The sequence below is a fragment of the Alosa alosa genome, chromosome 11 (assembly GCF_017589495.1).
Source record: "Alosa alosa isolate M-15738 ecotype Scorff River chromosome 11, AALO_Geno_1.1, whole genome shotgun sequence".
NCBI lineage: Eukaryota > Metazoa > Chordata > Actinopteri > Clupeiformes > Clupeidae > Alosa > Alosa alosa.
The window spans coordinates 10,742,387-10,752,298 of record NC_063199.1 but is presented as its reverse complement, the minus strand read 5'-3'; the positions used below and the strand labels follow the sequence as shown (position 1 = coordinate 10,752,298).

General features: G+C 42.6%; 1 protein-coding gene across 9 annotated transcripts in view; it reads left to right on the top strand.

Moving 5' to 3' along the window:
* cadps2 (Ca++-dependent secretion activator 2) overlaps positions 1-9,912 on the top strand; it is a 97,003-nt gene that overhangs the window by 80,455 nt on the left and 6,636 nt on the right. For all 9 annotated transcript variants that reach the window (XM_048256410.1, XM_048256409.1, XM_048256407.1 and 6 more), the window contains one exon: positions 6,399-6,506. In XM_048256410.1, the coding sequence (XP_048112367.1) occupies positions 6,399-6,506 (108 nt within the window). The remainder of the gene's footprint in view (positions 1-6,398; positions 6,507-9,912) is intronic.

Below are 9,912 nucleotides of genomic sequence, written 5' to 3'. Positions count from 1 at the left end.
AGCATGCCCATAACGTTGTACAGTATTGCCAAAACATCAAATGGGGAGGGGAGGAAGGGGAAACACACAAATAAAACACTCTCTCTCACACACACACACACACACACACACACACACACACACACATTTGCACCTGGGGTAGGTGTGTGTAGGCGTGAGCAGGAAGCCAGTGAGGGTGTAGTGTGTAATTACACTGCATTTGTCTCCCCTGTCCCCTTTCTCTCTTGTTCCTGCTGCTCAGAGCTGATCCCCTCTCCTTAACCAGTCATTAGCATAGCCCAAACCACCCCCTCCACACTGCTCATTCAATCTAAGTCGGAGTTCAGACACACACACATACACACACACACACACACACACACACACACACATATACACACAGGTGTCCCTTGTCACAATCCGTACATCTGATTTTACAGTGTGAGGTGCAAAATACTGACATTTCTCATGCCATAAGCTTGTGTGTGTGTGTGTGTGTGTGTGTGTGTGTGTGTGTGTGTGTGTGTGTGTGTGTGTTGCGTGGGGGGGGGGTAGTGTGGAGAGCATGTCATGCGAGTGCAGGACTACCATGTGAAGCAGCCCACACCTGTGTCACACCATTTCCACCCTGTCAGGGCCACAGCCAGGAGGGGAGAGAGAGAGAGAGAGAGAGAGAGAGAGAGAGAGAGAGAGAGAGAGAGAGAGAGAGAGAGAGAAGAGATGGCTGCTGGAGAAGCTAATTGGCCCTTGTGGCAGTGAGTGTTTGCCGAAGGGCTCTCACTCAAGCCTCTGGTTGCGCACACACACTGATACACGACTTGACACACTCACACGTACATACATTCAATCGCTGTGTCATTCCGCAAGGGAAAGTACAGGCCTTTACTGATTCTTCAAGTGAATTGAAGCCCAGCCTTCTGCCAAATGCCTGTCAATCACACAAGCAATAGCTGCACGGCCCAACCTCAAGGCCACATCTGTGTGTGTGTGTGTGTGTGTGTGTGTGTGTGTGTGTGTGTGTGTACCGGTATGTGTGTGTGTGTGTGTGTGTGTGTGTGTGTTCTTGCAATGCTTCTTAGCATGCCTGTTTGCATGTATATCTTACAGTGTGTGTATTAACCTAGTTTAACCTTGATGATGGAAGAGTTGGACATAATGTCTGCATGAATCACCCTGTGACCGACTGACTGACAGACCCAGCGCTCAATATGATCCCATCACTGGGCACAGAAAGAGAGAGAGAGAGAGAGAGAACACATTGATCGCGGCCTATGAAAAAGAAAGCTGTGTACTGTAGCTCTAATTGCAAGATTGTGATGTTAGAAACACCAAGGTTGTCCATCTGAAAACCAAAGCAGCCGAATATTCATGATCAAATTTATGACAGACCTTTTGTAAATTTAGACAGAATCATTTCAAGACGTCATATACTGCCACTTATACTTTGACAAGATATCATATTTTAAGTTTTTAAGGTATTAAGATATAATTCCCTTGATTCCTTACCCTTATTCATCAAATTGTCATCAGACCTTTTCATTGTTGTTCACTTCACTTTTGTTTAATTTTACCATTTTATTTGCTAACCTTATTGTGTTCTGCCTCACTGTTTATCATTGTTTCATACGTCTTATTCAGAGTATTTTGAGCCATATTCTTTCCTGTACATAGAGTGCATTTTCGCATGGCTTTGTTGTTGCCATGCCAAGAGAGAGCTCCTTGCAGGTTTCTTTCAATTTTTGACCAAAATATGAGTGGATTAGTTTGCTATGTGGTGCTTTGCTAAGTTAAAGGATGAGTCTGCGACTGCCATGGTTATTGTGTCCTCTGCTGTTCTCTCCATCTCTCTCTGTGGAGCTAAGCTCCAGTGCACACACATGGTGCAACACCCATCTGATTGATTCATAGATTCAGTGTATTTATTCTAATGATAGACGTGTTTGTTCATTGATGTCTATTAGCTGAATCTTGTCCAGGCAAAGGGAACATGTTCACTCACACCAGGTACAATAGCCTATTGGTCACCACCCCCAGCACAAAGGCATCCTTTGAGCTCCTTTGTCACGGTGATAGCCTTTAAATGTCACTCTGCACTAAACATGAAGACTTTTCACACACACACACACACACACACAGACACACACACACACACACACACACACACACACACACACACACACACACACACACACACACACACACACACACACACACACACACTCCTGTCCAGTTGCTCTCACGCTCCATCACTGCTCCTTAGGACGAGTGAAGCGTAGCCCGGTCAGAGAGCCTCCAGCCATTGCTACAGGGGCAGAGGGGTGTAAACGTTGTCAGAGCAATTATAGCAGCAGCAGCAGCACAGGCCTCATGTCCATCCCTCCGTCCCAGCTGCCCCTCACAGCAGCCACACGGATCACCCTGACAGCACTTAAACGCTAGCGCTCACAGGCTAGTCTTCACATTAGCATACACTATATGCTTTTGTATTTGGAGGTGACGACGACCGTTTTACCGATGTAGTATCAAAAAGTTAGCTCAAAAGTTCTTTGATACATAAGATTGACTAATGGCTCCAAGGTAACCTCTTTTCTTTTTGAAAATAGTGCTTATCCTCTCTTCCCTTTTGTTTAACAGAACTACAACACTCTAAAAGCTGATAAAGGTTAACAACAGATTTTGATTCTAGTAATGGTTACCTTTCAATGAGCATCTGAAGTTGTTGTATACATTTATTCATTCAAGTTCAAGATCAAGTAGTTTATTGACATGTACTCATAAAAGGTATTGTAAGTACCCTAATGAAATTATTGTGCTCAAGTGCCAGCTCAGCTTTAAAGAATAAATGAAAAGTAGTAATTTAAAAGGTATATTGTGTGTGTGTGTAGGGGGGTGTAATAGGGTAAGTAGGAGGGGGATATGAACTGGGGATGATAAAGTGTTGTGTATTGTTGTGTGGGGGTGTGGGGGGTGTTGGTGTGTGTGTGTGTTGGCAATGGTGTGTGTGTTGGGGGTTATATATGTGTGTGGGGGATTAATGGGCTGTGATGGAGGGGGGTGTACCTGTGTGTGTGGGTGGGGGGGTTAATGAAATGGGGGGGGTGATGAAATGGTGTGTATGTATGGGGGTTAGGTGGAGGGGGTACCTGTGTGTGTGTGTGGGGGTAATGGAGTGTGTGTGGGGGTGATGAAATGGTGTGTATGTATGGGGGGGGTGTACCTGTGTGTGTGTGTGTGTGTGTGGTAATAGCATAGTATGGTAATGGCACCGTCCATAAATATCCTTAGGAGTTTTACTCTTACGCATACTCTTTACTTTTACTCTTGTGCCTTCTACCAGATGGTAGGAGGGTGAAGAGACTGTGGCCGGGATGACTGGGGTTAGCGAGGATCCGCTTGGTCTTTCTCCTGCAGCGCTGGCTGGAAAGGTCCTGAATGTTGGTAAATCAGTCCTTGTAATGCGCTGCACTGACCTGACCACCCTTTGCAGAGCTTTGCGGTCATGGGCGGTGCTGTTACCACATCATGCTGTGATGTTGTTGTCAGGATACTCTCAATGGTACAGCGGTAGAAGTTTGTCAGTATTTCACCGTCAATACCAAACTTCCGCAGCAACTGAAAAAAGAAAGCCTCTGTCTTGCTATCTTTGTGACCATACCTATATGGTGTGACCAGCTCGGATCCTCGCTGATGTTTGTTCCAAGGAATCTATAGCAGCTGACTCTCTCTACTGCTAAGCCTTCAATGTAGATGGGTGTATGCTCTTCCTGCAGTCTCCTGTAGTCAACTATCAGCTCCTTGGTTTTGCTGACGTTAAGCAGCAGGCTGTTGTCCTGGCACCAGGATGTCAGGGTTGCCACCTCTGCTCTGTAAGCAGACTCATCATCTCTCGTGATACAGCCGATTATGGTATTTACAACCTCTGTTTTAGGTCTTTATTTTTAGATGTTAAAGGACGGTACGCAGCTGTAGTCTGAGCACCGTTTTTACTTGTGCCATATTGAAAGCAACCTTTTCTTTTGTTCACCTTTGGATGTCTTAACATCACACGTTTACTTCATCCATTTCCCTTTGTGAATGCCTTGATTTTGTTTGTAATAGCCTAGCTGCCCAAATACGTCTATACATTTATACATTTATACTTGAATCGATTTAAGATTGTTGTCCTGTGATCAGGCTTGGAATTTTACCATTCTGGGGGCAAGGCCACTTTGCCTTCAGTTGGGCATATTTGGTGGGGGGCACAAAGGCCACATGTCAGGACACCAAGGCCAAAGTTCTATACAGTAGTAGGCTATAAAAATGATCAACGTTGTATTTAGCCTATTCACTGCAGTAGACCTGCATCCCTGTATGAAACATTACAAAAACATGAAACATGACATATTACCAGAGGCGGACAGAGTACACAGCTTCATTACTTGAGTAAAAGTACAGATACCCTTTGCTAAATTTTCCTCAATTACAAGTAAAAGTACAACAGTCAGATGTCTACTTAAGTAAAAGTACTGAAGTACTTGTTTTTAAAAGTACTTGAGTATCAAGAGTACAAGAGTAGCCTACATTTTCTAAATATTGCATTACTACTGCCACAGTGCTTACATTTATGTACAGAAACGTCCTACATGGAGTTATGAAAAATGCTAATGTTAATACCTTGGAGAATGTAAAATGAATTGGAAGTAATTTCAAAAAGTCATTTTCATCTTTTTACCATGTTGCCAGGGATGGGCAGTATTTCTAATACATGTATTTAAAATACGTATTTCAAATACAAAATACTATTTTGTAATTGAAACACTTGAAGCGAAAACTATCATTAACTTGTTCAGAAAATTTAAGTAGTCTGGCGAGGTGGGGCCACATGTTGGCACATTCCCAGAATGGACCTGCTGCTTCTTCATCCAATGTTTCGTCCATGGTTTCGTCTTTTATCTAAATCTGGCCATGGAGTTGACTTTGGCGGAAAGCTGAAGGTGATTGCTGATAGGCTGTCCCAATCAGTGGCGCCTGCACAATCCAATCATGTTTGAGAGGGAAACAAGAAATTGAGGGTTTCGAGATTTTTATTTTTCCTTTTTTAGAAGTAGTGCGGTACTCCGCGGTTATGGATAATGTAGTGGAGTAAAGAGTACAATATTTGCCTCTCAAATGTACTTGAGTAAAGTCATGAGTACTCCCCAAAAATGATACTCGAGTAAAGTACAGATCCCTCAAAATTGTACTCAAGTAAATGTACTCCGTTACTGTCCGGCTCTGCATATTACATAGAACTGTAAATCATCTGATCATCTAATAATTACAGATATCTAGGCTATATGTAACATTTATTTTATATTTGGCCTGTTATGAAATCATGTATTGAACAATTTAAATTCAATAAATTCAGCTTTAAGAAACTCAAATAGCCTAGATGCATGCTTAGCATTTTGTGATCATTAAGGCTACTTTCACAAACTCTTAGTCAGCTGTCCTCTGATTTACCAATATCTAGGCGATATTTGTAACATTTATTTTGTATTTGGCCCGTTATGAAATCATGTGGAACAATTTAAACACATTGTAAAACTTAAAGCCCAAATTTGGAGACATCCATGCATGTCGAAATTTACTGCAAATTCAAAACTGGATTACTCTGGAACGGCTAACTGTACAGGGGACTGCTTTACACCTTTTGTGTTCGGTAAGGTCTGCTGTTTATTCTGATATGTGGTTTGTCATGTGTGTTAAAAGACGGGTTTGTGAAGTATTCCACCGAGATGAATGGGTAGGGAGGTCATGGACATAAAAAACCTTCAGTAGAATGTATGATTAAATTGAATTATATTATTTACTTTTTCATGAACCGCTCAACACAGCAATTATTGGCTAACATTGTTTAAAAGCTGAGAAAAAGCTCTTTCATGTGATACTTGTGATGTCTGTGTGATGAATAGGCTACTTCATGAGTAGTTCAACTGAGAAGAATGGGTGAATTTGGGCCGACTTTCTTTCTTTGCTGTCACTTTCTCCACTGCGAAAAAAAGACTAAATTAATTTTGCTTGTGAATGCTAAGATTATTTTGACAGGCCACAGGCTAAATAAAAATCGCTATTAGTAGGACGCAAAGCAGAATATTGAAAGAAGGGGGCACCAAGGCCACCATGGCCTATAAACCTATGATTATCAAAGGGGCTTCACGGCCAACCCAAGGGGCAACGACGGCCATGGCTGTCGTGGCCACCTTGAAATTCCTACCCTGCCTGTGATATCTATATGTTTGATGATTATGTCAAAACATCTCTAAAGAAGTTAAAATAACTGAAGAAGCTGTTGCACACAATAACCTACCTATCCTTTCAGTTCATTTGAAGCCCTTTTTCTGATGCACTGGAATATTACATGGTCTACATTCCCTCTTCTCTTCCCTTCCTCCATACAGACACCTGGCATGGATCTAGTGGACACGTACATCACATTTGTACGGCAGAACCAGGATATACTGAGGGACCATGTGAATGATGAAGTGTACACAGAGAAAGTGTTTGATGTAAGTGTTTTACCACACACACACACACACACACACACACACACACACACACACACACACAGAGAGAGAGAGAGAGAGACACACACACACACACACACACACACACACACACACACACACACGGTATGGTCCTATCATCTGTTGAAGGAAGGAAGGAGAGAAATCATTTGAGCTGCTAAATACCTTTAAAAGCTATTGTTAAGCTTTTATGTTTGCATTAGCATATATGTCACTTACTGATTTGGAGGATTGCCAAGGAAATCTACTGTATGTGTAGGAGTGTCTGTTAATTCATCCAGAAGCAGAAGCTGGTTTGATTTGTCACTATCAAGGAAATTAATTTGACATCTAATCAAATAGCTTTAGACTTTGAGAAGTTACAGTTAAGATAAGTTACAGTAAGCAATCAGACTAATAAGGCTCATTTCATTATCACTTGATCATTAAATATGTTCTTAAAGTCTGTATTCAAGCTATACTATAGCTTGTACCATACTGTTCCTCAGGTTAGCACTATTTCCTGCTTTGCAGAGGATATTGACACATTATGTTCTCAATTAGTATTTTCATTGTTAATATTTATGGTTTAGTATGTTTATAAGATAAACATAAAATAAAAGTAATTAATTAAGAGAGACACTTTACTGTAGCAGCCAGTCTTTTCAGCTGAGACACCACCAGCACATTGCTCTGCAGTGTTTTTTTCCATTGTTCTAGGAGTAGGTATGGGTATGGGGTGCAGTCCAGTTTTATGGATAACTCCTACTGGAACTCCAGCCCCTGCACCCCATACCATTTCAATATGTGTGGCTGGACTGTGGTGTCCCTCCTTGCTGGTTAATATCTGAAGGTTTGGGAGACTGCCTATTCTACAAAACATCTGGGTGGTCTGATGCAACCTCCAGTGACCCTAATGGGCCTAATAGACCCTAATTAAATGTATAGACGTATAACGCATATTGGACATCAAATCACTTGGGTATTTTTTGAACTCTTTTCCTAACTTAAGAATTTAAATCAACTTGTCTCATGTCGTCTCCATACCCTGTGTTGTTTCAACCTGGCTGATGACTTTTATATTCTTTTCCTATTTATGCTGAACGCTGTTTTTGGAAATAAACAAGAGTCTAAAATGCTCACAGTATAAATACTGATCTTTTGGAATTGTAAAAATGGTCATAACTTTCAGAGGATTTTTTTTTTGCCAGCCACTATATATGTATACAGCATACCGACATTTATAAAAAGAGAAAGAAAATACTGTTAAAGTTTGGGAGCCTCGTCATTTCTACCCTATGCAGGCTCCCTACCGCTTTCCTTGGCCTTTTGGCACCTGTCTGGCTGTCTGATGGTTCCCCACTCCTCCTCTCCTAGGCAGGCATGCTAGAGAAGCACCATCTGAAATTAACGCCTGCATCCTGGAGGAGAGGGAACTGCTCTTTTGTAATGACAACCACGCTGATTCCTCTGTGCAGCCCTGCCTCAATCGATGCAGCACAGTGGTCGGTTTATCTGTGTTGCTAGTGCCACAAATAACATCCCTCTGGAAAGAGCCAGAGCTGGGGCCTTCGTGTTATTCGTCTGCTTTGAAACAAAAAAGGACGTTCTGAACACAATATTGTGTGTGTGTGTGTGTGTGTGTGTGTGTGTGTGTGTGTGTGTGTGTGTGTGTGACAGAGAGAGAGAGAGAGATAGAGAGAGAGAGTTCTGGCTGTGCTTGTTGTTATTTAAGTATGTACATATTCCCTCAGGCTAACCCCCTCAGAGAAAGATAATCCATTCTTTCTCTTTGACACACAGGCCCCATGGGCTCACACTAATGTTTCTTAAAGAGGCTTCAGTTGCAGATTTGTTGTTGTTAAGTCAACACAGATAGCATCGAGTTAGACAGTGAAGTAAGAACATTAGCAGATAATGCAAAGGATGAATTTGTCACAAATGCTGAATGATACCATTGCATTTATCTACTTTTGTATTATTTTTCATCTAATCCTGGCAGTAGGCCTACTTGGTGCAGCCAGCCCTGAGTATGCAGGTTAGTATGCCTATTAATGTCTGATACAGTGCATAGCTGTAGTGTACATACATTTACCTTTCTTCATTTAGCAGACGCTTTTATCTAAATCGAACATTCAAGCTACATTGCAAAGGAGACCTTCACATAGATCTCTGTTTCTCAAGGTCATTGAGGACTGTCGGTGCCTGGCAGCTCTAGCTGTTGGCTGCTGCAACTCGAGCTAGGTAGAACCTTTTACTGTCTATGGGTAGAACCGATTGGGGTTTCATACCGACAGTACTCGAGAAAAACAGAGATCTGTGTGAAAAATCTCCTTTAAGTAACAATGAATAATACTACAATAAATGCTTCTACTAGAGGATGAGCGTACAGAAGTTTAAGTAGCAGGCAAAGTGTGATGGAAGGAGATAGTGGCTGAAGGAAAAGAAGAAAGAAGGGAGTTGAAAGGAGAGAGCATGGTAAGTGCTTGTTTGGTGTGTTGGGTGTGTCAGGAGAGGAGGTACTCTCGGAAGAGTTGGGTCTTCTAGAGCTTCTTGAAGACAGAGAGGGACGCCCCTGCCCTGGTAGCACTCGGTCGCTTGTCCCACCAACAGGTAACAACAAATGAAACTAGTCTGGAATGCTGTGTGGGCAGTGCCACATGACATTCCTTGGAGGAGTGCAGCAAGCGAGGGGTAACATACAGTAAGCCTTTGTGAGAGCACTTCAGTTAGTGGCAGCAGACGTGGTGTGGCTGGCTGGGGTGGTGGCTCAGGGTAGCCTGAATGAACAGCGGGGTAACATGTGCCCTTTTTGGTTGATTGAAAACCACAGAACCCTAACATACTGTATCTACTGCATGTCTGCACCCACACAACACACTTACAAAATGAATAATGTATTTTTTTTTTATTGTTTAAAGCTAAATTGTTTTTAAATTATAGCACCTTTTAACATTGGCCATTGCATAGTGTAGGGCTCTTGGAGACCCCAAGAGGTGGTTCAGGCACCCCTGAGCTGAACATCTTTGCTGGGCTGTCTGTTTGAGCAGCCCCCTTACTTTTACCCTCCACTGCTCCTGCATCCTATCCTCACACTCCTAGTTCTCAAGCAAGTATTAGATTTTGTTTTACACCTACATCGTCTGAGACTCATCTCCTCACACTTGAGGTGACTTCAGCCTGTGTAGGTCGGTGTTTTAATGAGACATCAGCACATCAGTTCTTTTCCCTCTCTGGCTCTTTGTCTCTCCTCTCAGTGGTCACTCCAGCAGACCCTTGCCTAAGGCCCGCCGCTCTTTTGTGGTATACCACGGAGGCTGAGCAGCGCAGGGGTCAGCAGAGGAGTGTGAAGTGTGTTGTGAAGGAGAGGGAGTGCTTTGTGTGAGAGCACTCAGCGCCTCATAGGAAC